Below are 27,166 nucleotides of genomic sequence, written 5' to 3'. Positions count from 1 at the left end.
AGTGACTATCTTTCTTTACTTACATGACGTAAAAAACAAACGATTGCGTAACTGTTTATACATGGTATTTTAACAATTAACTCAGTCAACTGTTTGTTTTCACTTGTTTCTCGTAAGTTAGCTAGGTTGAAATTAGTACTAAAAAACAGAAAATATTATAAACTATATGAAATATGATATATTATTATAAACTTTTAACAACATTGATGTGTAAAAATTATAAAATATGATAAAAAGTGTTTTTTTTAATCTTGTTTACTAAATATTCAAAAAATCCCAAATGGCTACATGCCGCCAACAATAAAATTTACTTGCCGTTTGAAAATAGAAATAGCCAAATTGGCGATAAATTGTTCAATCTGGCAACTCTGATTTCTATATAAAATATTTCGCCCATTTGTAAATTATCAAAATTCAATTTTTATGTCGAGAATGTTGTTGAATATAAATATTTAACTATTTTTATGTATAAAGATTACTTGTTACTACACCTTACACTCTACACGCTATACACTATGGCAAAAAAAATAAAAATAAAAAAAAACGTATCTCAAATATTAAAAAATATCCTGCCATCATAAGTTAAAAAGCCCAATCCACTTTACCAGACCTCTTATTAAAACGACAAATCGACGACTGTGCTTTTGATATATAAAGACTTTCTGTTAATATAAATGTAATTAATTTTTTAACTGTATTTAAGAAAAATTGATTAAGGACAATCCAAAACGATCCCAAATTGAAATTAGTGCAAATATAAATTTCAACATAATTAATTTGAGCCTTTTAATACCATAACAGGTGTACCAACTTTTCATCGAAGATTCAGAAACGCTAAAAAAACATTTGGCAATTTATTGGAAATAGGGCCTTTTAAATTATGACGGTAGTATTAACAATACATGATGTACTTGATTATTTCTTTTATACAAATACGCAATTTCATGCATTCAACGCATAGAAATGCGAGCGATCTCATAGTGCAGTCTTTAGTCTTTATGCAGTCTCTAAAAGATCTGCAAAACGCTCTACCAGATAAAGTACAGTTCAAAATAAGCTGATAATAGCTAAACTTTTTACTAACAAGTGTTTTATTAATATGCATCCTTTGGATCAATGGATTGATGATAAACTTAATTTTCATATGGGCTTTTTTGTCCTATAAAACAATGACAAGATATCCGATTTTATCAAAATAGTATTTTAAGTTGTTATAAAATACGATTTCAAAATTTCAACTTTAGGACCGCCTAGCTCCTAAACTGTACTATATCAGGTAGTACAGTAGCTCCTAAACTGTACTATATCATTATACATAAATTTTATAGACATCTTGTAATAATATAAAGTATTTTATTATATACTCCAATCATCTTAGGGTTTCACCTCGGAATCTAACGGAATAACAGACAAAATTTGTAGAAAATTTTATCCTCTAAAACTTTTATAATAAATGTTAATACGGTTGAAGGCAAAAGAAACGGGATATTCTCAAAAAAACTTATTTTGGCGACCTTTAATCTTCGTACAAGAATTCAGCTTATTCCGTTAGATTCTGAGGTTGACCACTTTATTTGACTAAGATGATCGGGTTATTAATAATTTCTGACTTAAATATTTAGTTACCTACAAAATTTTCAAAATCATGAAGCTTTCCTATTTATATAAATTTAGATGTAGATAGATATGAATAGAATAAAATTTTATTTCAAACTTTGAAAGAGGGGTAAAATATGACACTTATTCATCATGAAATGTAATTATAATATTAAAGAATGTGATAATATTTTTTGGAATTTGTTCATTGAATGTAAGAATTATTAAATGATAATGTAAAAAAAATTATTGTAAATACTTGTAACAAATAAAAGAGTAGCTTATTACATTTATAGAAAAAAAATACGTATATTCAGCTATTTATTTAAAAAACGGCGAACAATAAGTTAATATTAACTTTAAATAAAGCTTTTTGTAAATGGGCGGTTGGAAAACACACTAGCAATTCATAATAATCAGAACTTTTTACTTTTTTTAATTATTGCTTGGTATATTTACTGTGGACTGTCTCACAGCGCTAACCCTCTCTAAGATAAAGCATCCTTAAGATTACAGAAATTTTGTTCGTTAAAATTCTTAAGGTGCACATGTAGTGTTAAAAGACTGGAGCTGTTATACGCTCTAGCTAGAGCTCTAGACAACGCTATCTACTAATTAGAGAACTCTGATTTTTTCCCTAGATAGAGTACTTGCGTTTAACAGTCAATCATGTCAGATATCAACTACTGTAAGAAATGAAGCTATTAAGGTCGGACATTCCATTTGTTTAAATATGAATTCTACGAAATGAGTCGGAATTAAAAAGTACAATATGATTTTTGTTAATGATTCAATTTTTGCATTAATAGCATCAATTATTTTTGTGTGTTTCTTGAGAAGCATCAACCTAACCTCGTCGCTTGGATAAGAACGAAGTAACCGACTCCACCCACATTATAAATGCAATTGTATAAATTAATGTAATTTAATAAATAAAGATTTATAAATAGGGATGTGGGTGGCCTCTGTTATAGGCATATATGTCAGAGAAACGGAGGTTAAACCCCATAATTATTGTTAAATGATTTTTGATAGGAATCGGTACAAAATGTTCGTATGAGTGTGTGAATCATATAAATTAGAAAGGTTGCTCTGACGATGTGAGCGTCCCTAGAATTTCGATGAATCCAATTCTCCTGAAAAGTCATAAAAATTTGAGAAAACATTCATTGGATATTAGCCCATTCTAAGCACTTTATTCTGTCAACATGTATTCTTAAACCTCGCTGTTTTTGAGAGACAAGTAATTGAAAAAAAAACGGAATTTTGATGAAAATTTTATACTGTCGAATTTAACGATTATTGTGTAATTTCGAAAAATTTGATTTAAACCTCATTGGATAACTTTTGAACAATTCTAACCAATTTTTGTTTCTTGTTTTTTCTCCTCTCACCGCCAATTATTAAACAAAGTACGTTTGAAAGGGCACAGTTTAATTAGTAGTAGTAGTCCTGGTAGGCTCGAAAAATCACTTCCCAAGCTTGGCAGCTCTCTAAAACAACCCAGGTATAAGATACAAATTTTTTAATTAAAAAAATTGACAATTGACGTGTGGTTGTAGTCAAATATTTAATAACTTTTGGAATTAATATTTTGGACTGTTCTAAGCACTTTTTTGGCCTTGCTATTTTTCACCTTATCTTACCGTTTTCGAGATTTAAGCTTTTAAATTCTAGCAAAAACGAGAAATATTTTACATCCAAATCTAACATTTTGTTTTTCAAATCAAATATTTGATCACAACTTCACGAATTTCAGTCTAAAATTGCTAATTCTTTCTTTATAACACTGATATCTCAAAAACGGTGCGGTTAGTTGAAAAAAGTTTAGGGAAAAAAATTGTTCAAGAGATAAGATCCAATGTTTTTCAAATATTTGGCCGAAGCCTCTCAATAATCGTTAAATACGACAATATCAAAACTTTTCAATCAAATTACGTTTTTTTTTTCAATCACTTGTAGCAATAAAACAACGATAAAAAAATGCTTAGAATGGACCAAAATGTAAGATTCAATGATTGTTTTCTCAAATTTCATGATTTTTCATGAAAATTGGGTTAATTTAATTTCTAGGCCCGTGAAACCTTCTCATACGAACATTTTGTGTCGGATCGCTTCAAAAATTAATTTTTACTTTTTAATTTCGACCTTTTGTCCTATTGTAGACGCCAAGACTTGTGTTGAAATTAAATTCGCTTACGACTACGAAAATGAGATTTAGTATAGTAGTAGTAATATTAAGCCCATTCATATATGTTGCGGTAAAGAAATATGGAAACTTTCGTTGCATTAATTTACCAGTAATTGCAAACTTTGTCAAAGAATATTGTTTATTTCCGCCCATGAGCAAGAAGTGCTTTTTTGACGAATTAATAAAATGGAATTTAAAATTTTGCTATAAAACTATTTAAAATTTTGCCACGAAACCAAAGTTTCAGTATGCATTAAACAGATGTGAATATGAATAATATATGCAGTGGCTGTCAATGGTTTTTGTTTTAAAGTAAAATAAATAAAAAATATTTTCCACTAAAATATTATAAAATTGCAAAAAAATCATAAATCTTTATGCATTGTAAAGTGAATATGATTGTTACATTAGTTGATTGAAAGAAATGTAATGTAAAAAACAAACATCACTTATATTTAATATTTCATAAAAAAAATATAATAAAAACATACACAATAAAATAATAACATTTTATTATATATAATATTATTTTTATTTAGTCTTCCGTTTTCGTTTTGTTTTCTTTGGATATTGTTCAGAATCACTATTGTTGCCATCCTGTGAACTGCTATTAGTACTCCATTCTTTTCGAAGTTCTTGCAACATTTGTGGAGTTATTAATCCTTGAGCTAATAACCGTTCTGTTAATCTACCCCTTCCAACTCGAAGTTCCTTACTAATACTTTGTTTTTCTCCTACATCTAGAACAATATATGAAATATATACATATTTTTTAAACAAGCCAAATGAGAGTTTTTCCCCTCACGTGGATTTTTATATCACAATTAAATAAAACTAGTAAATATGCCTAAAGGCTGAGAACACATTATATGAATTTCTTAGAACCTTAGGCGAAATTCTCATGTATAAACTTTCCAGATAAGAATGGAATAGTATTTCATTCAAACATTTACCTTGGCTGAAAATACAATAGCCCATTTTGACAATCCAATTTTCAGTACACATTTAATGACTTCACAAAATTTAAAAAAATATATCTTCATAAGGAAACCAATAAAAAATGAGTATGATGAATTTTAGAAATTTTCCGATCCGATCTAGCTTTTGTAGAAATTTTTCGATCCGTAATAAATCGTCGTGCATTCTAATATTTCCTTTTAAAAATTTCTTGATTGATATCGTTAAAATTTTCATAAGAAGAAACGAAGAAAATAATTAATAATAAACGTTCAATGAATTTTCCGAAATACAAGAGAAATTGTTAAGAAATTATAACGAGTATAAAACGTAAATATTTCAGTAAATATTAACCTTTAACTTTGCTCTTTAATTCAGTGATCGTATTAGATAGTAAGATATATATTATAAAGACCTGGACACCGTTATCTACTGGTTGAAGTAACATTAGCGAAGTGCTTTAGTCGAAAATATATTCAAGATGATTTTTATAAAAGGTTTCAACACTAATATATTGAAAATGAAATGGAAAATCAAAAAACGCGTAGAATTACTTTTTTATACGGGAACGTCTTTATGGTCATACAGTGGTCAACTTTGGTTTTTTAAATGGAACTACATATTTTTTGTAGTAGATTCTTGTTCTATGACACAAAAAAGTAACGATTTAAAAAATTTTTTTTATAGACTTCAATTTTTAGCAACTGATTTCTGGTTTACTATTTTAAGATTAAATTTCTTCCAAGAAAATTTTTAACCTGCATATTTTTAAAATAAAACAAGAAACTTTTGTAAATCCTATGCTATTCTTACAACTTTTAGCCTTAAAAACCATAAAATCAGATACCGAAATTTTTCTTACAGATTTGCTTTTTGTTACAAAGAACAAGAATCTGCTACAAAGATAACATGTACTTTCATTAAAACAAAAAACAAAATTGCCCCTTGTTTAAACATTTTCATTTCCCTAAAAATATGTCGGTACGTACGTTGACGTTCTATGATTTTCCAATCAGTTTTCGAAATATAAGGGTGGAACCTTTAAATACTATATTACACATCTTTTGAAAGAAAAAAAATTAAAATATAAAGTATTTAAAATGTAAAGTACCTTCTGTATCATATTTATCATATTTATTTCGATAATAATTTTGTTTTTGTCTTGTTATCGTATACGTGTCGTCATCAGGCGCAGAACCGGCGCCTGAACTTATACTAGTTTCAGAATTTTTTAGTAAACGTGTTAACTGAAAGACGCCTTCTTGTATAACAGCATCCAATTCTTTCTGTAAATCTCGAACTAAGTTTGCATGTGGAAATAAATCTTGAAAACGATAACTAAAAAGTATAAAATTTAATTAAAGTTTGAAAATCTCAACATTAAAAGATTGCAGGTAATTTAAGATATCAAAATTCTTGAAAACTGACGATCTTTACGGAGGTTAGCAGAAATTATTTTGTGCAACATGTTGCATTCTGGTTTTTTTTTACAAGTATAACACGTGGATGAGTCTAGCACAACATGGATTACTACTCAGCAATACTTCTACTTGATAGGGACTAGTTAGTCCACAGTACACATGAGTGATAATTTTAATTGTTTTCTGCAATATTGAAACAAATATAATTATCAAAATAAGACGTTTTCTAACATGGCGCCCGGAAAAACTTTTATTGCGCCGCGAACTTATACCGATAACCGTTTTTAGCTTTATATTATTATTATAATAATAATAAAAAGAGTTGTTAGATTATTGATAAACCTTTTTATATTTATAATTAGCAGTTTTTTTTTTTTGTTATTCTGATAATAGGATAATTTAATAACAAATTAAAAATCATGTTGTTCAGAGTTTAACAGTATCAGTCATCTTAAAAGATAATTAACAAATGAAAAAATTATTTTTTCACTCGTTATTTTTTATTTGTTTTTCCAATTAAACAATATAATCTTACTAGAGAATATACTTAGGGGGTCATTAAAAATTGTGTTACTTGAAAGCAAAATATTCCATTTAGGAGAGTTTTCGTAATTAAAAAATATTTTCGAACTCATCATAATAAAGTCAAATTGTCAAATATACGGTAATTTTAGAAAACATTTTTTACAAACCTAAACCAAAGATATAAATCCAAAACATCAAAAACCGCCTCTAAATGAACAAGATCAATAATTGTTTTTGGTGATGAAAGTGGCCATCCAATATTTCGACATAGCCAATCAAATGTCAACGCTTCATTTCTACTATACTGTCTAGCGAACTAAAATGGAGAAAATAAATATTCATTTAAATAATCACATGAGGCACTGAAATTTCAAAAAAATAATTTAAGTATTTAGTAAAGTTGTTACTGCATATTAAAAATATTAATTTTTTTTTTTTTTTTGTAGATTATAATAATTATTTATTTAAAAAAGAAGTTTCAGTCTAAATTCATAATTTAAATTTAGAAATACGCCATTAATTAATTTATGTATTATTTAGAAAAGTAAATTTGGGATATCATCGACTTCGGTGGTTATGCAAGTCCGTCCTTAAATACAAGCAACTAAGCATAGATGTATTAAATATGGAGAGTAGAGATAAGGAGAACTATCTCAAGATATTAAAAAAATCCATCGAAAAGCAGAAAATAAGGATTGCGCTGCAGTAAGAAAAATGTAAGTTTTAAAATAAGTGCTCAAAGTAATAAGAGTAATATAAGGATTTAAATAAGTTGTTGGAGAAGCATAGAGAAGCTAACATCAAACATATTTTGCTACACAAGGTCATTCAGATCAATTTTAGAATTGTTATTTTTGACACTTTTTTACTTTAACCCCTATTTAAGATAATTCTCCTTATCTCTACTCTCCATATTACGAAATAATTATTTTTCATTTAAAACTATGTTACTTGATCATAATTTCTATCAGTTCATTTCACATTTCTGTATAGCAAATTAGTACAGCTTTTATATATGCTTGGTCGCTTTACGTATGTCTCTGCTCATTAGGCTTGAACTAAGGCACAAATACATGAGTATATAATTTGATCGATGACACTGAAATGCTCAATGAACTGTAAGAAATTATGATTTTTATTGAAAACTATGTTGCTTTATCATAATTTCATACTGTTTATTGGACTTTTCTATATGGCTAAGAAAAACTATAATCGATACTGTGTAATAATTATGAAATTGCCAAATCATGCTGGCTAACATGTACAAAGGACGCAGTAAAAAAAAAGAGCTTATTTTTTAAGGATACTGAATAAAGTAAAAAAACTTACCTTCAAGAATAACGTACAAACGAAAGGCATTTTTTTATTAATTGGAGCACAACAAAATACATATCGAGCTCTCAATGGTAATGGTACATGTTGTATCATATCAGCTAGGAACTTAAAATCTTCTATATTACACATAAAATATAATGAATCGTCTACTGTACATAAACTAACAAAAATATCCTGTAAAAAATCATTAGTACATTTAATATATCGAATACAAGAGAATTGTATCAAAAAGTTACATTCATCATCCCGATAAAAACATTGACTGACTATGCTTACTACGAACATTAATCGATTCTAACATGCCATGTATCTTTTATTATATATTACCCTTTTTAACATATTAAAAAGTAAGAAAATTAATGTAGGTCTCTTGATATAATATGACCGAGGTATTATTAGATTCAGTATATGTTCGATGACTTTTTAATGTAGGAAAAATTGCAAATGGTGAAAAACTGGATCTTTCCGCAGTGACCGTTTTATTGTGGACAATACCACGTGAAATTACAATGTCAGGAAGTGGAACCTTGCCATATCGCTATTTTTGTCATTTTTTTAATAGTAGACATGGTTTTGAAGTGAAAAATTCTCAAACTATAAAAAAGGCGATTTTCTACACCGACACAACTGATAATTTAAAATTACTAGTAACTTAAAAGTCGGTTAAGCAATCTATCGAAAAATAATTTCCCCATCTTTATGTACTAGGTACAAGGCAAAACCATCTTTCAAAATGGTTAGCTAATTTTTTTTTTTTTTTTCATAAAAGTTGGGGTTTATAACAGATTGGCTGTAATAAGAGGAACGGAATTAATTTTCTAAATCTGCAACGTCGGAATCCGACGACGTTTCAGGGTGACAGATATGTAGTAACATTATTGTTACCGGGATAATTGCTTATTTCATAAATTATTTACCATTAAATTACTTAATGTTGAATTTGGTAAATGGTATGCATACAACTCAATTTGATCGGCCGTTGGATGTAATCCAGCTTGTGTAATCGGTTCAGGTACCTGATTCAAAATTGATTTCAAGGTTGATAAGTCTTCTGGTTTAAATGTGGTGACATAACCATGTTCCCACTGTGTGCCATATCTTCCAGCGCGTCCAGCTATTTGTAAGGCAGCTGACACTGAAATTGTGTCCATTTCTTTTTCACCTTTTTCATTTACATGTGGTTTTATTAATGAATAAAATATAACTCGGCGAATACTCCTAAAATTAGAAAAAAAATAATATTTAGTTAAATTTTAATAGGATCTAAAATGATTTTTATAAGTTAATTCATTTTTTCTTAGTAAGGTTTTACTGATGAAAAAATAACAAATAATTAGTGTAAGTTTCCCATCGCGATTAACTGCGCTAGATCAAAGGTACATAAATTAGGCAAATTTTTACTGTCAAGTTTCGATATCTTAAAAACCAAGCTAGGTGTAGAAAAAATTGACATTTACTTTTAGTATAATTTTAATCTCGCGGACCTTGAAAATATAAACTGTTTAAAAATAGTTACTTCTAAAAGAAATTGTCCTTTAGTTTAATAAGCGATACGAAATATATTTACATATTGAATCCGAATCTATTTTTTTCAATGTTAAATTTCTATTTTCTAATATTAAAATTTATAAGATAATTCAATTAATTCCACATTTTCCCTTAAAAACAATATTTTGCTCCAAGATTATGTAGTGGGAATTGTATGTTTTCCAAAAAAATTTGTAAAAGAAGCAAACTTAGTAAATTTTTGAGTAGAGGCACGAGTATTTTATATGTTTCGATATTTATTAGTAAAAGAAAAAAATTTTCGAAATTTAACATCGATCGATTAGACCTGTAAGCAAAGTGTGGTTTGATTATAAAATTTGATGTACCAAACACTTTTTTTTTCTCACTCGACGGCCTTTATTAAAATCTATTTTAAAACTAAACCTAAAAATTTCCAACTCTCATAAAAATAATAAATATACCTACAAATTTAAACCCATTCCAATTGCATCAGTAGCTACCAAAATTTTACAACTATTATTCACATCATTAAATTTATTAGCTTGTGCTAGTTTCGTTCCTGGTGGTAGGCCTCCATATATAACCGCTACTTCTTTACCCCGTGCTTCAATCTCTCGCGAGACAGAGTATATATCATTTTTACTAAAACATACAATACAATCACCCGGTAAAACTTTGTCTAGACTACCCAAAGCATGATTTTCAATTGTTAATTCAGTTAATCGTTTATATTTTCGAACTTCAACATCTTCGCCTGTTGTTGAGCAAATATTATTGATTAATTCAATTGCACCAGCTTCACCACATACATGAATTTCTTCAGCCATTATGCCAAGAAAAGCACGCGTCCATGCCCAGCCTCGAGCTGTATCGCGCATCATTTGAATTTCGTCAATGACAGCCACTTCATCTAAAAGTATAAATAACATATTCAATATCGAATTTATTTAACATACATAAATTGAAATAACTTCCAACGTCTCACCATAATATTATATAATTTTTAGTGCCCGACCGAAGGTGAATTTATTTTTCATTTATTTTTGTTACGACGTTGTTTATACATGTATTTTTTTTATTGTTCATTTATCTAGCTTATGATGGTTTTATTTTTGATTTTAGTATTAAGGGTTTAATGCTACTGAAGAGGATTGCCAAAGCAATCGAAACCGGTTTGGCTAATTAATTTTTTTAAATAAATTTATATATAGACATATATTTAACAAAATGCGTAATAAATCTCACAGAAATTCTCACTTTAATTTGAGTAAAAACAGACGATTGACTGAGTAAATTGTTGAAATACTTTGTATAGAAAGTATTGAATGTCAGTGCTTGCATTATTTTTTTTTATAAGTTATTTGGATTTTGAAAATGCTGAAAAAGTTTTTCAAAAGACATACGAAAAACAATTTTGTATAAAAATGTTACCTTTTTAATAAGGAACAGCTTTCTAATTTAAAGTTTACTTTTATCTCTTGCCAGTTAGATTCAAGCATATTTCAAGTTAAAATAAACACTCTGTATAGGTACAGAGTGTAAAAAGTAGTCTCGTGATTTTTTAGTTTTCGAGATAACAACTAACAAGACGGAAGATCGATTTGATAAATTCAAAATAAAAGATATTTTTAAATTTTCTGTCCAATTAAAAAAAAAAATACACCTGAAATTTTTTCGCTTTACTCGTAAGTTTTCGATACAAAAAATGAAATTGAAAATTGCTAATTTTTACGTTTTAAAACTTAAATTACTTTTTATGAGAAAATATTATTCAATTCTATTGGCAAAGTTTTAAAATTCAAGACAAGATATATAAGTTGTAGTTTTTGGCTATAAACAATTAATATTTGGGCACTTTGACAACTTTTATTAATAAAACTAAGCGTTAGGCAAAAATTTGTTGTAAATTGTTTTTGTTTTATATACTTTTATACGCGGATCACTGACTGTCCTTTAAGCCCAAACCATATTAATCACGAAGAAATATTTTCAAGATGATAACGAAGGTAATTTATAAAAAAATCTAAATTAATGTCATATCGAAAATAGTATAAATAACTTACATGGTTGATTTAAAGAAGTCATTTCTACTGTACATGCAACGTGCTGGGCTGGATTATCTTCACCATTAACATACTGACGTTCTTCGCCGGTTATTAAATCACAAGGGGTTCCCTACAATGTAATAAAATATATATAAATTCCAGAAAATTTATTAATTTAGTTTTATAAAGTATTTACACGAATCTTGCATTTATTAAAAACTTCTGTCGCTAATAATTTTAAAGGTCCACAATAAACACCAGATTTCGCAGTCATAAAACGTTCTAATGCATGGTATGTTTTTCCTGAATTCGTAGGACCTGCATGAAAAATTATTTTACGTGTAATACTCCGAGCATTTGGATACCTTTAACAAGATAAGAATAAGAATTATGTAAAAAAATTATTTTTAATACAATAAATATCTTACCAATTTGCAGGCGTCCTTAAATCTGAAATTTTTATTAAATCATCCATACAATCTAAATGTGGAAACATTTGTTTGGCATGTCGTAGAAAATATGGAAATAAATCATCTACATGGCCAGATCCTTGTAAGATATCACTAAGAACGATATGAACATCTACAGGCAATGCATCTGTTTCTAGGCAATAGCGACGAAAACTTACGTATGCCTGGTGTAAGAGATAATCTAAAAACAATGAAAATAACTACTTATTAATTTTTTTATTATTTTGCTCAAACTAATTTGGACAACAATGTTATATTAAAATTACAGTGGAACTCCGTGTTATCCGGATTGTCAATTATCCAAATCTTTTTTTAATAATTTAACTAATAAATTACTTTTAAGAGGTATTTAGTAGAATGTGTTTGCGTTTTATTTTTAAGAAGTTTGCCTTTTTCTATTACCATCCAATTATTCGGATATATGAGTTCTGCCGTATTAAGATAGTTAAATTATAGAAAAAATCTATTCAGATTAAAGTACATACATACTCTATTATTAGAATTGGCAGCAGTACATGTGTATTCTGTTTAAATACATGCATGTTTATAGGAAAATGTGTCAAATAAGAATTGATTGCTTTTGAAAAACGAAATTTTAATTCTATTTGGTTTCAAAGACTAATTTTGGAGGGATCCACAGGCTTCTGGGTTCGGATTAGCCGTTTACAAAATCGTAATCACTTTTGGAACACACTATTTAAATTGATTTCAGTACACAATTGCTCACTGTGTTTGAGTTTTCGTGATGAAACTCTTTATTGAATACTTTTAGCCGTTATAAACTTTAGACTAAATAAATAATTTGGGAATAAAAAAAAGCTCCGACAACGGAATCGTAATTTACGTAAAAAATGCTTTAATTTTGGTTTTTTACCTGATGCTTTAATTTGATCTACTACAAATTATCTTAACGTGAGACTCACGCTAGACACATGATAGTGTCCGAATAGCCTTTTCGATATAAAATACATAAAGTTAGAAAATATACACTTACTATCTAACCCATTTTCCATTGCAAGACTTTTAATTTCTTTCTTCTGATAAAACTTATTAAGAATTTTCATGACATCTGATTTATTCAATTTTCCTGTTAATTCAGCCCCAACATTTATGTCATCAGGATTCGATTTCACTGGTACTGGTACAAATAACGTTGACAATTTTGAAGAATCCTTTTTACCTCGATAAATTTGAAAATATAATTTTCGTTTTTCTCGTAAAATATAATGTTTTGAAAAGGATATGCACATTTGAGATAATCGCCTTGCATTCTTGTACATAATTATTTAGTAGAATTAATAAAAAATTTGAAAATAATATAAACGTCAATCAATACCCATGACAGTTAAAATGTAGGTTAGAAAATGTGCTAGCACATGGTTGAGATAATATAAAAGGAGGTATTCTAATCTTACAATGCATGATGGGAAATGAGTCCAGCGTTTGACATATTAACTGTCAACTAAAATACTTTTATGTTAACTTCCATAACTCCCATAATAATAATAAATATGTTTATTATATTTTATAGATATCTAAAGTATTCTTAATAATGAAACTAAATAAATTAATAATGTAATTTAAAAAAACAAGTTTTTATATTATAATAATATTATTTTACAAAAATCTAAACAATTTATTTACGGACAGTTTTTATAGAAGTACGCATATAAGCACTTGGAGAACTAAACACAACAAGATTTCGGTTCTCTGGTTGAACCGTTATATCTTTAGTAAGAATGTGAAGCCGCGAGGAAATGTATTTCTCCAAAAATTTTCGCGTATTTTTTGTCATTCAGGAAAAATAAGTGAGTATTTAACAGCTTCCTGAATATTTCTTGTTAAAAGCTCATGAACATTCTGCTGTTGCAATAATGATTTTCCATAGCTAGTACTGGAGAATTAATCGCTCTTTCACATACTTCGCAATCAGAGGACGAAACAAATTCTGCCCAACCACAAAGATAATAAACTTCGTATTTTTTAATTTCTATTAGTTCACAATTGTCAAGTATTTCGATGATATATTATGTTTCATCAACTAAACAATGAAACTGTTTAATTTTTTGACGCAGAAATTCGAATATATTATTGTTATTATTATATGTATTCGAACATTAAAATATACGTTTATCAATCTAATGTTAATTTTTTTAGTCGCTAATTAAATATTAAAAATATATTTATTATTATGGGAGTTAGTATGGAAGTACTTTAATTCAGTCAGATAGTATGCTGAACATACTCGTGGTGGCGCAACCGCATGAATGATTAGAATACCTGGTCTTTATAGTACCTTACACTGGTAAGTTAAAATTGATGCGCAAATACATATTAAAGTATGTGTAAAGATTCCATACACACTAAGATTTGTTTTACTTACGTTGAAAACAGAGAATTTATCGGTAAAATTTACTGATATAGTCTCTGTGTTGAAAAGGTATACCTTGTGCATGAGGTATAGATGAGATTAAAATTATTCGCTATGTCCTTATTTGTTAACAATAAATACACCAGATTCATTTATGATTTCCGTGGTATTTGAATGAATTGATTAAAGCTGAAAATTGTTATACAGCTTGTATATTGCTGTATAAATAATTCATTTAAATACCACGGAAATCATAAATAAATCTTATCTATTTATTGTTCATAAATAAGGTCTGACTGTAGAGCCGTTCTAATGTTTAACTGACTGACTGTCATAACTGTTATCAATACACAATATACAAGCTGTATAACAATTTTCAGCTTTCATAAATTCCGCAGTATGTGTGTGTACACAACAACTATAAGCAAACCTCAAATGATGAGCTTTGGTAAATTCAACGAAATTCAATCAATTTTGTCCTGGCTCTTAATCCATATGGATGGAATTTATTGGCGATTGTAACCCTAAACGGGTAGTTTTGAAGTGCCCTTTTCATGATATTTTTAAATTCGACTAAATTTGCTACAATATGAGACTAGAGTCGTCTCGTGTTTTCGAGATAAATACTTTCCAAATTTATCATTTTTTGAAACTTGGCAATTTTTGGCAATATTATGTCGTTTTGAAATAACTTTGACCCAGAACAACACTAGCACACTCCGTCAGAGATAAGTTTAACTACCTCCAGCTAGAGTAGTTCAAGTGGTGTCTGAAATATTGCAAAAAATTGCGAAGTTAGAATAAATGATGGATTTTGAATAGCTTTTTCTCAGAAACTATTGGGTCTACAGAGACGATTAAAGTCTCATATTGTAGCAAATGTAGTCTACTTTAAAAACGCTCTCAAAAAGTTTCATAAAAAGACTAGCCGTTTAGGGTTAATATCACCAAAATCGAAAACTTTCACGGATTATTTCGATTTTTTGCACCAATGCCAAAATTTTCTTCGTATCATCAATATTTATTTATTTTGCTATACCTTGATAAACATATCATATACACAGGGTACAAAAACGGAAGCGGAATGTTTCAATAGGTAAACATTTTACTTATAAGTATAAGAAATTCAGAAAATCCAAAAAAATCGAAATACATTCACTATTCACTGGACTACTACCAATAGAGTCATTTTCAGCTCTTGTTAATGCCGGACTAAAGGACCGGACAAATTTGAATGCGTCACTAAGGTTTTTTCCTTTTATGACAGTTTATTTTTTTTTCTAAACAAAAGCTGAATAAATTCAAAGACTAAAATTTCAGATAAAAATTATGGTGTACCAAATTTGAATTAGTTTATCAAAATTTATCAAAAATGTTTTAGGCTATAAATTTTAATTGGGTTTTGAGAAAATCCTATGTATATTTTGAATTTTATAGTATTTTTATGAATGCATATGAACAACTAAAATTTTTATATAAACATCTGAAATGGTTAACCAAACAAGTGCACTATCACCACCTGGACGGGTAAAATATACTTTATAACTTTAGCTTAACCAAAATTATAGTATTGACGTAAATAGCTTTCCAGTACCTAAAAAACCGTCAAAAACTAGCTTTTAGGCTCGGAAAAATCCATCATTGAGCATGATTAATTTTCGCCTGGAAAATTGTTGGAGGATTGCGTTTAAAACATGCTACTGAACGTAAAAGTGTAGGTTGCCGGTGAATAATTCACTAGGATATTGTTTAAACTAATTTTTAAACAAAAAAGTAATATTGGCTGAATACCTTCGGAAAATTTTTATCATATTATTGGGGTCAAGCTTCACAAAAAATGTTTTTAGGCTTTTTTTTTCTAAACAATCCAGTTTTCGAGTAAAGCATTCGTAAAATTTGAAAAAACGAAATTTGTAAGATTTTTATCCCTCAAAAAGTCTATGAAAAAAAGTTATAAAATTTTTGTTTGTAGTGTAAAGCTACTCAACAACATACCGCAATTGATTGTAATTGATAAATGAAATTTTTCGAACGTTTCTGTTTCGCACGCTCTCTTATCAATTAAGAGAGCGCGCGAAGCGTTTTTTTCAAAATTTTTACTCGAAAACTGGATGGTTCCGAGAAAAATGTCTAAGAACATTTTTTATTAATTTTGAAATGAGCATGTTTTAAACGGAATCCTGCAAAAATTTTTTATACGAAAATTAATCATGCTCAATGACGGATTTTGCCGGGTCTATTTACCTGCTGTTGCTCGAAAGGCACTCTTAAAATCATAGAGTTAATACACATTTCAATGCTTAAAATATGAAAATTTAGATAATAAATTTATTATATAGGGTGTCCTGTAAGTACCGCACGGTTTTGTTCCATCAGGTAGAATATAAAATTCATTATTTTTTCATTTTTTTATCCGATGCAAGGGTAGTTAGCTATTAATTAAAATTGGTAGCCAATCAGAAGTATTATAACTAAAAATTAAAACCACTCGCTTCTGACTGAGACTGACTGATTAATGATTTTTGATATATTAAAAATAAATTATTAAATAATAATTATTATTAACAAAAAAAAAAATTAAAAAAAGTATTGAATAATTAATTTTGCAATATATTATAAGCTCTCGACTCTGTTCAAGCTGAATACTTAGCAATTTTTATTTTTTTTTTAATAACAGTAATAATTATTTATTAATTTATTTTTAATCTATCGAAAATCATTAGTTAGTCTCAGTCAGAGTCGAGTGGTTCTACTTTTTAGTTACAATGCTTCTGATTGGCTATTTTAACTAATAGCTAACTACCCGTGCATCGGATCAAAAAATGGAAGACGAATTTTCGTCTTAGAATTTTATTTTCTACCTGATGCAACAAAAGCGTACGATGCTTAGGGGACAGCTTGTATATTTAAAACGTTTGGTTTTTTCATGCAGAATTAGTACTTAACTTCAAATTTCGAAACTTTCGTACTAACCCAACCGGGAACGCTTAGAACAGACGGACATTCAAAAATTTTCGAAAATTCCAAAATTATCGAAAGTATTTTCTGAAATTTTAGAATGTTTTACAGGACCACTAGTTGAAGTTAACATATGCAAATTTTCAAGGAAAATTTTTACGAAATAATGATTCAAATAAATGTTGTTAATTTTTTGATAAGGAATAACTTTTACATTTAAACAAAAATGTACACAATTAAATCAGCTTGAACTTTTTTTCTATTTCATTCATAGTTTTTTTGTAATTTGTAAAAAAACTGATTAGAACCCCCAATTACCCTCCAAAAAGAGGGTTAGGCATTAGTGGTCGACGTTTTTTACGAAGTGTTTACGGTCTAATAAACAATTGTTGAAAGTTTCAAAGATGCATTAATATTTTCTTTATTATCATGATATTTTATTTAATTTTGTTGTGATATATTTAACTCCACTTTGTAACAAATGACAATGACGTTTTAGTCCGAGAGCTGGTATTTTTTACAATTTCCCTATAGAAATTTTTTCACTGGACTGGAAGAATTTAAAGGCTTAAATTTTGTGTTTTTCTACTACTTATAGATTTACATACGAAATATGGTACTAAAGACCAATTTTATGATTTTTTCACACCTAACTTAGTTTTTGAAATAAAAGTTGTAATAGTAATATTATATATTTATACCTCATAGAGCAGCTTTGCCGCTTTATGGTTTTAGAATTTATTCTAATTTTGTACCTACATCTGTGTTCTCATTAAAAATCTATTTGTTTTTCAAATTAGTTCTTCAATTTTATGTAAAATTTTTTCCAATCTTTATCAAGTGTTATGCCGAAAACTTTGCTTTGCGTAAAAAACACAAGGATTCTATTTCGTTAGAAAATACAAAAATAATTGTTTTTTGCAAAAACAATTTTCGTCGAGTATTTAGTGATAAATTAGTGTTCAGGCGGTTAGAATACTAACTAAAAACTTGGAAGGATAACGTGAATTAATCAAAATAATTTTGGCCATTGGAAAACTGTTTTCACCAATATTATATAAAATATTCATAAAATTTGTTACTAATTTACAGATACAAGTGGTCCAAATCAAGGCCCTGGATCCTTTTTCACCATTATTTGACCAATCTACGTATAGTGGAAGGCTAAAGAATTGTTTTCGTATTACAAATCCACGACTATTGTTTGCTCCAGAAAGTGAATTATTTCGGGCTCGATGTATTGTTGCAAAATTTCGGTATGTTAAGTTACATAATTACTATATCTTATATATTTAAATGAGCAATTCTTGTATATATATATATATATATATATATATCAACGATCTTGGAAATGGCTCCAACGATTTTCATGAAAATGAGTATGTAGGGGTTTTTTGGGGCGATAAGTCGATCTAGCTAGGTTTCATTTATCAGAAATGTCGTTTTATCCGTCTTTTCATGAAAAATTCATCAGACATCTATTGGTGTATAACGTAGTTAATGAAATACAATGCAAATTATAACATAACAAAAAGGAGGCGTTTGAGTAGTCTAAAGTGAAAAATATGACTCTTGCTGACATCTATTGGCGAATAACCGAGCGAAGCTCGGTCATCCAGATATTGAAACTTTAAGAGACGAGCCGCACTGAAATGAGAAAAGAGAAAGAAATAATTAAAAAAGAAATTCGGGGCGACCAGAGCACTAAGGTTATATGCCCTCTCATTAAATACTTCTTATAATTAGACACTTTATTGAAATGGGATTTTTGTCTTTTCAAGTTTTGAAAATATGTTATATCGTAAATGAACGTTTGTCGTTATTTTACAACCCTCGGCCCCTCATAATGCAATAACCAAAAGATAGTTAATATTGTAGGGAATCTCAAGTCGAATGCTGTCTGACACATGCACCACTCGGTTTCGCAGCGTTCGATTGTCCGCGCAAAATACTCTTGGTCTCTCATCGAACAATAACTTCAAATTGGTGCCATCCGATAGCTTTTACATTTCGTATTAACGTAAAAATTGAGCGACAGCTCAATTTGGTGCGGCTTGCAATTGGACCGCGAGGAAATTTTGGAAATTATTTTACAGTTCACCGATGAGGGGCACATAAAGTTCCTTATGAAGCAATGAACATATTCAGGTATGTTGTATGGGCTCCCGGGCTATATTCAGAAATTTTCCGCGAATTTCTCCGAAAATTTTAGCAATTTTGATAAAAAATGACTCATACCATTTGGAGAAAAATCCAAATTAATGATGTTTTTGCTTGGATCATTCTAATAAATTGAAATTTTTCAAAATTCAATTATTTAATGAAGAAAATAAGTTGCGTTTGTAAGGAAATTTCAATGCCGAAAATTATGGTAGGGAAGTCCATGTAACTCGAGCGTCGTCGAGATCTACTGGATTTTGTTGCTTAGATGGTTTTAAGAAAAAAAGTCCTATAAATCTTTTCAAATTATGAAAAAAAAATTTGACCACGCTCGACAGGTAACGTTTTTTTCTTGCAAATTTGCAAGTCTCCCATTTCTTTGCGTCACTCTTAAATCGTCAAATTATTGAAATGTACACTTTTTAGCTTGTAATGAATCCACCATATCTTAATCTGACGTTATACATTTTTTACTAATCTAAGCGTCTGCTCTACACGCCCCCCCCCCTAATTAATGGCTAATATTTGGTGGAGGTGCTAAAAAGGTCCAAGGGGACTCCTCTTGGGCCTTCCTACTATTATTTTACATTTCGAATGAAAAATTATTTGAATGTTGATAATTATATGTTGCTGTAGGAGAGATTGTTAAGAATACGATTCCAAAAAGTTGACGGCATTTCACAAAAAAAAAAAACTTATGCTTTTAAATTTTTCTAGAAAAAGTATACCTTTACCACCATGTCTAACAAAGAAGGAATTGGTAGATGCAAGAATACTATACGAGTCATCATTTCATCCTATTACTGGTGAAAAATTATTTGCCTTATCACGATTATGTGCACAAATACCAATGAAAGCTTTACTTCTGGGTAGTGTATTAACATATTATGATTATTGTATGTGTGCGAATTGGATTCCGTGGATAGGAACACATGCACTCTATCAGTCATATTTGGCATTGTTGAATTATTCAAACCGAAGCTACTCGAAATATAATACATTGTAAGTTAATAGTAAGTTACACAATATAGCTAACTTAAAGTGATGGAAGTAGGAATGAAGTGATTAAATTTCGTTTTCGATATTAAGTGATATTTAGGTTCAATAGGAAATACCGATTGCGTAAGTTTAAACATGTCACTTTATCCTTGTTTGGATCACCTTAAGCTTAAAAGAACTCAGCTAAGAAAAATAGTAAAAATTACATACATTCATTGCACTAAAACCACTTTCTGTATTTGTTAATTTTGGGGATCTGTAGTACTTGGGGGCTTGGACTGCAGTCCATTTAGTACTCTTTTAGAATCGTCTGTATAATTTATTGTAGGTACTGTTTAGTAATTAGAATTATCATCTCAAAAATTTTGACGTTTATTTAACTTGTTCTGTTGTTTATCTGTTGCAAATCATGCCTTAGTAATTTATATTGGTTCTAACTGACCTATTATGAGATGATTAAGCAATAGTATATTACACATCTAGGGAGCAAAAGTAAAGAATGTCTAAAATCTCATGTTCATTGTCGCCCAAGGCAAAGTCGAGGGAGACAAACATGAGATCTGAGACATTCTTTACTTGCCCCCGTGGTGTGTATACTATTTTTCTCCTCGACGGATGCAAAAGCGGCAACTTCGTTTTGCAGAGGGGGACGAAGGTTGGCACTTTCTGCACGGTGGTGAGAAAACTATTTTTGTTTATTTTCGGCCAAAAGTACGTGCTTGCATGCTTCTGTTAGGAGTACGTACTTGCTGCTTCTGCTACTTTCGGCAGTGGATAAAAAAATTGCTTTAACTAAAGATAATAATAATTGTTTTTTAATTTAATAGTAATATGGTATCATCTTTCTTGGTAGGATCAGGCACGGCTATCGGAACACATTTTCTTTTATGTAAGATGTTAGAGGATGTAAGTGTCTAAAAGTATTTACTATATTGTAAAATCATATTAATTATTAAATTTAAATTTTCAGTGCAAACACTACTTTCTACGTCGATATATTCCTCTTGTAGCGGTTAGTGCGGCAACAGCTGTTAGCATACCTGTAATGAGAGCCAAGTAAGAGTATTTCTTTAATATGAATTAGCCTATCTACAAAATTGTATTTGTTGATTTATGCGATATAGTGAAAATAATGGTTCTAAAGCAATTAGTTTGTCTAAATAGGTGTTTATAAAATCACCAAATTAGTCCATTTCCGGTTATCCGTATGTCCGTCTATCTATCAGCACGATAACTCAAAGACATATGAAGCTGAAATTTTATAGCGTGCTAAGTTCGTAAATATAGCCAGTTTGTGATTGAGCAACATAGATTAATTGAATATTGGCTCCGTAGGATCCATCTTGTAGCCCGTTAGAAATAGAAAAAAGTTTAAATGTAAAAAAACTTTCTTTATAATAAAATAAATTTAAATTTTGTTTGTAACACTTTTTCGCAAACAACATTGTTAACCCGTGAGGGTGCAAATTATAAAATTTGCTGGTAGCTTTAACTGGTAATATTGTGAAAAATTATCGAAAAACGAAATTTTAGAAAATATTTTTGAAAACCAAAGCATATGCGAAAGAGTGTCATAATTGTGTTGGTTTTCTAAACGTTCACAACATCTGTGGTATAAACGATGCCGGATTAATGTAGCCGCATGTACGATTTGAGGTTTTAGCTGCAATTATCTTAGGGATTTTTCTCGTAATTAATACATTTAAAATCATTTTTGAAGAATTAAATAATTATTTTTTCAGAGAAATGAACGATGGCATTCCAGTTTATTACAGAAACGAAAACTTTCTTGGATTTTCAAAACGTGCAGGATCTCAAGCAATTTATGATACAACTTGTTGTCGCCTTATGTCAATAGTGCCAGGAATGTGTAAGACATGACCACTTAAATTAATATAAAAATAATCGAAACAATAATAAATTAGTGATTCCATTTGATTGTTGAAATGACGTAATAGAAAACGCATAAACCTGATAAAAATAGTTTCAGTGGCATTAGCTAATTTTACCATAAATATTTCATCGGGGGCTGGCCTTTTGGGTCTTTGCTATGCTCCAGTGATTAAAAAAGAAATTTTATTGAAAGAATGGATCTAGAAATTATGTGGTTTTTTTGTGTACTGTTTCCTCAGCTTAGTAGATCGTGGGACAGAAAGGGTTCTTGTAAAATGGTTCATACTTGAAATTTCGGGAGTGCCTCTGTACGTTTTTTTTCGAAAGCGTTGCGTTCTCAAATGAGCACGATTACGTTATATTTAAACTATCGGTCTGAAAAAATGCAGCAAGGAATTTTTTGGGCACTATGACCACTTGATAACATTTCCTTTTGGCGAGTCTACCCAACTTCTCTCTACGACTTTTTTCGGAAGCGCTGCGTTCTTAAATGACCACGATGACGTCTTATTTGAGCTATCGGTCTGAAAAAACGCAGCAGGAAAGAAATACCATCGCTTAATCCTAAAGTGAAAGGTTACAATGAAAAATTTTGGTTACCATTAAGATTATAATAAAATGATAATTTTTATATTTTTATTTTAGTTTTAGCTCCATTTATTATGAACAAATTATACTGTCGTGGTCTTTTCTGCCGACATCCATGGCTTCAATTACCAATAAATATTGCAATAATGGGAGGATCTTTACTACTCTCTGTACCATTAGCATGTGCTTTATATCCACAACGTTATGAACTGCCAATAAAATGGTTCGAAGAAAACATAAAGGTAATGCAGTTTTTTTGTTTATAGTAGATTAACGAGATAATTAAATAAAATTTACTTCAATTTGAAATATATTAGGAGATGCGAGAGCTTGAGTATGAATTTTTCTTAAGAGCAAGTCAATATTATCTACGTGACAATTGTTTAGGTTTCTTTACTTCTAATTAATTACTACCATGAGAAAAATTTTTTCCATCATTTCCATGAGAAATAATGTGACAGAACTCATGATGGCTTAAAATAAAAGTTCGAAAAGTCATTGGGTTATCCCTACAGGTTTCCATCCATGTCCTAACTAGACAAACCCAATATCGAGCTATTAATTTTACATAGGGGTTTATCCCAATAGGTCCCTATTCACGTCACAACTGGTTAAGTCCAATATCGAGTCATTAATTATTACATTGGATCATCTAAACAGGTTCGCATCCATGTTTCAACTGGACATGGGAATGTCCCGTCAATATCCAATTGGGTTCTAATGTGTACTTTGGGTCAATCTCTAGGTTAATCTAGGTACTAAGCCATACTTTTTTTTAAACTAATCCCATTGCAAAAGATTATAAGCTTTTCTTATTTTATCGGAATTTTACTGTGAAAAAAATTTAAAAAATGTTAATTTCGAATATGTTATTTTGGAAAATACTTGCTTTGAAACAAATTTTCAACTTTTATCAAAACTCAAAAATTTGATTCAAAACCATTTAACCAGAGAGCTCAGGGACTTGCAAGTTTTACTCGCGAACAGGTTCGTTAGTTTTCAGCTGCAGAAAATGAAGATTCAAGGTTACTCTAACAAATGCCGGAACATCAGCCAGGCAACCGGGGACCGTAGGACTGAGAGGAGAACCAAATATGCAGACAAAAATGGCTGATGATTGCTAGAAAATGCTAAGAATTATGTTAAAAACAATTTGCGAAAACATCAGGCAGGTATCCGGGGACCGTCGGTCTGAATGGAGAGCCAAACGACCAGCTACGCGGCTGACGTTTTGTCAGCATGCTAAAAGTAATGTTAAAAACAGTTTGCCAAAACATCAGCCAGCCGTTTTTAACAATACTTTTGGCACTCTGACAAAACATCAACCACTAGGATGCTGTTCCGGCATTTGTTAGGGTAACCTTGAAACTGGATTTTCGGCAACAGAAAACTCACGTACCCGTTCGCGAGTAAAACTTGAAAGTTAGGCTGTAAGACAAAAAAAAAAAATCTTTGTAAGAATAAAAATGCAAAATGGGGATACAATTTAAGGTGTTTACATGTGTTTTTTGTTTGTTTTTATTTTTTTATATATAAAACTGCAGTGTTAACATTATTTATCAGATATTTTGCTAGAAAATGTTAGTATGTATATATACCATGTATAAATGTAATATATATCAAGGTATATTTTAAGTTTAGTACCAAGTTTGGAACGCTTAAAAATATTGATGCCACGAACAATATTTTGGAATAGGTGTTCATAAAATCACCTAATTAGTCCATTTTCGGTTGTCTTGTCTGCCCGTCTGCCCGTCTGTGAACACGATAACTCAAAAACGAAAAAAGATATCAAGCTAAAATTTGTATAGCGTGTTCAGGACATAAAAAGTGTCGAGTTCATAAATGACCAACATAGGTCAATTGGGTAGAACCCATCTTATAAAACGTTAAGGTAGAACAAAAATTTAAGATTAAAAAATGTTCCTTATAAAAAATTATATATATTATATGGGAATATCTGTTATGTATGTGTGACATGTATGTTTGTGTAATGTGACAGTGTAATCAACACTGTCTATACATTGTATTTAACCACTTGTTTATTTTTAATTTTTTCAGAAAGCTGCCTGTAGAGAGCCTGTGCCACCAAAACATGCTTACTTTATCAAAGGAAACTAACAACTGGCTAACAAAAATATTTTGTGATAATTGATGTGTTCAAAAATACTATGTAAAATAATTAATAAATTAATGTGTTCAAATAGATGTTTATGATATTAAAAACATGAGTAATGATGATAATATATGCAAACCTTGGTAGAACTAGACAAGATATTATGCTCGATGTAGGACGAGTTTTGGTTTAGTCCGGACATGTACCCAGTCGGCCATTTAAAATTTTTCACGCTTCCTGACCGATTCTCATGAAATTTTCTGTGCATATTGGATAGGTCTGAGAATCGGACAACATCTACTTTTGATTCCCCTAAATGTGTCTAGATAAATTTTTATTTTTTTATGATACAGCATTAGAAAATACATACAACCCTGAATTTTCAACCCTCTACAATCAACCCCTATTATTCCATCGCGATTTTTATTCTTAATAATTTCCTTCAATTATGATTTTTTCTCAATTCAATTTGATCTTCCGCCTTCGTTCGTCGATAACCGATCAACTATCAATCGATCAGTTATCCGCGCTAGATGTCTACCGTTGTCACCTCTAATCCAGCAAACATCACGGAGTAGGGATGAGAACGAAGCCGGTCTCCTGTCTCACTCACTATACAGTTTTCGGCCATTTTTTTTGTTTGTTTGTTCTATTTGTGTATCGATCGTAGCAGCATTGATCGGACAATTATTATTACCCTAAATAAATCATACTATTGTTTATAACGCTTTCGATTATAAGTACATTCCCCGAACACTTATAGAAGATAGTTATTTTTATTAAACTAAAAAAATGTTTCCTAGAAATAATATACATGGCAAAACAACGTTTGCCGGGTCAGCTAGTAATATATAATATTTTTAATTTTTTTAAAGTTTTAATTGATTATATGCTAAATCTAATTTCTAAATTTGAAATATTGAAGTTTCAGAAAGTGAATTTATTTTTGGTTTTCGTGAACAGTCAATCTTTTCATGTTATGGTCGAAAAATCTAAAAATTGTTTAGTTGGAAGGTATACCCGGCAACAACCGGTTTTAACTTGTTGTCAGCAATACTAAATCGAGGCGATTTTAAAAAAGGGTGCAGTGTTTTCGGCGTTAACTTGAAAATTTGATCACTTACGGTTTAATTTTAGATAATGAGCTTTTTCGGAATACTCGGGCATCAAGGTCACAGCCTAGCAGAAGTGCAACCCACGTTCTCCACTATCTAGCTATACATATTACTACTTGTGAAAAAAAAAAAAATAAAATTATAAAAGTTACTGAAATATATAATTCTACAAAATTTTATTTATGCATTTAAAACATACACTAAAAATTATAAATAAAAATATAAAAATGAGTATGGTAGGTACAAACTGGCTTTTAAAAATTGACTTGTAGGGTATATATCATAAATTTTCACTTCAATATAGTTTTGATTATCAAATTCGTCTCATAGTCTATTTGAAAAATATCTGTATATTGATAGACTATTGAATTAACAATGAATTTTTTGTTTAAATTACACCAAACACCCAGGCATCAACTTTTTTTATTTTTTTATTGTCTTTCTTGGAATTTTCCTTTCTTCTCATGTACAGTGCCTTCAATTTTCATTACGTTTTTCATGTATATGATTTATTGATGTATTTGAATGTGTTGAATTCGATAACGGTGATGTAATGGAATCGTTACCTATACAACAGTTATTTAAATCTCTAAATGAACATGCATTCACTTTATTAATTGTATCATATAATTGTTGTAAAGTATCACGATAATTCTTTTCTGTGAGATCACGTATCTGTAATTATAGAACAGACATAGTTTTAAATTTCGAAATATAAGTACATTAAGTTAGCGGACTACTTTACGAATTTTCGAACATATGGAAAATTTATATTCGTAAATCATTTGTGAAATTTCCAATTTTGCCGCTCAATTAAAAAAAACTCACGAGCTGGAAAGCTTCATCTCTCAGAGTCATGATACATCTCTCAAAAATTTAAAAAAAAAATAGGATCATCGAACGGCGGCTGGGAAACC

At 29.6% G+C, this 27,166-nt stretch overlaps 3 protein-coding genes across 3 annotated transcripts in view; 1 reads left to right on the top strand and 2 right to left on the bottom strand.

Moving 5' to 3' along the window:
• Positions 1-4,330: 4,330 nt before the first annotated feature.
• Positions 4,331-13,395, bottom strand: LOC123293722 (ATP-dependent RNA helicase SUV3 homolog, mitochondrial; the record flags this gene model as incomplete). Its single annotated transcript, XM_044874653.1, has 10 exons — positions 13,044-13,395; positions 12,008-12,230; positions 11,776-11,944; positions 11,598-11,709; positions 10,000-10,444; positions 8,943-9,243; positions 8,020-8,199; positions 6,858-7,006; positions 5,856-6,082; positions 4,331-4,527 (listed from the first exon to the last, which is right to left on the bottom strand). Coding segments are annotated over exons 1-10 (2,289 nt in total), but the record flags the coding sequence as incomplete, so codon positions are not given.
• Positions 13,396-15,728: 2,333 nt separating this feature from the next.
• LOC123305658 (sideroflexin-1-like) lies at positions 15,729-25,213 on the top strand. The gene is made up of 8 exons (XM_044887437.1): positions 15,729-15,947; positions 18,471-18,634; positions 20,256-20,540; positions 21,365-21,443; positions 21,508-21,593; positions 22,280-22,407; positions 23,076-23,260; positions 25,080-25,213. Exons 1-8 carry the CDS (start codon positions 15,909-15,911, stop codon positions 25,137-25,139), a joined length of 1,026 nt encoding a protein of 341 aa, XP_044743372.1. The 5' UTR covers positions 15,729-15,908; the 3' UTR covers positions 25,140-25,213.
• Positions 25,214-26,726: 1,513 nt separating this feature from the next.
• LOC123293629 overlaps positions 26,727-27,166 on the bottom strand; it is a 49,820-nt gene continuing 49,380 nt past the window's right edge. Inside the window, exon 34 of the mRNA XM_044874543.1 lies at positions 26,727-26,924. Coding sequence (XP_044730478.1) covers positions 26,727-26,924 — 198 coding nt within the window. The remainder of the gene's footprint in view (positions 26,925-27,166) is intronic.

Source organism: Chrysoperla carnea, chromosome 1, assembly GCF_905475395.1.
Source record: "Chrysoperla carnea chromosome 1, inChrCarn1.1, whole genome shotgun sequence".
NCBI lineage: Eukaryota > Metazoa > Arthropoda > Insecta > Neuroptera > Chrysopidae > Chrysoperla > Chrysoperla carnea.
The sequence above is the reverse complement of the archived record's forward strand: the minus strand, read 5'-3'. Positions and strand labels throughout refer to the sequence as shown.

Bases quoted from the DNA above. Each gene is read 5' to 3' on its own strand.
- LOC123305658 (XM_044887437.1), top strand. From the start codon at position 15,909: ATGGTTAACCAAACAAGTGCACTATCACCACCTGGACGG. The intron at 18,635-20,255 runs GTATGTTAAGTT...AAATTTTTCTAG, and splicing joins TGTATTGTTGCAAAATTTCG to AAAAAGTATACCTTTACCAC. The intron at 21,444-21,507 runs GTAAGTGTCTAA...TTAAATTTTCAG, and splicing joins TATGTAAGATGTTAGAGGAT to TGCAAACACTACTTTCTACG.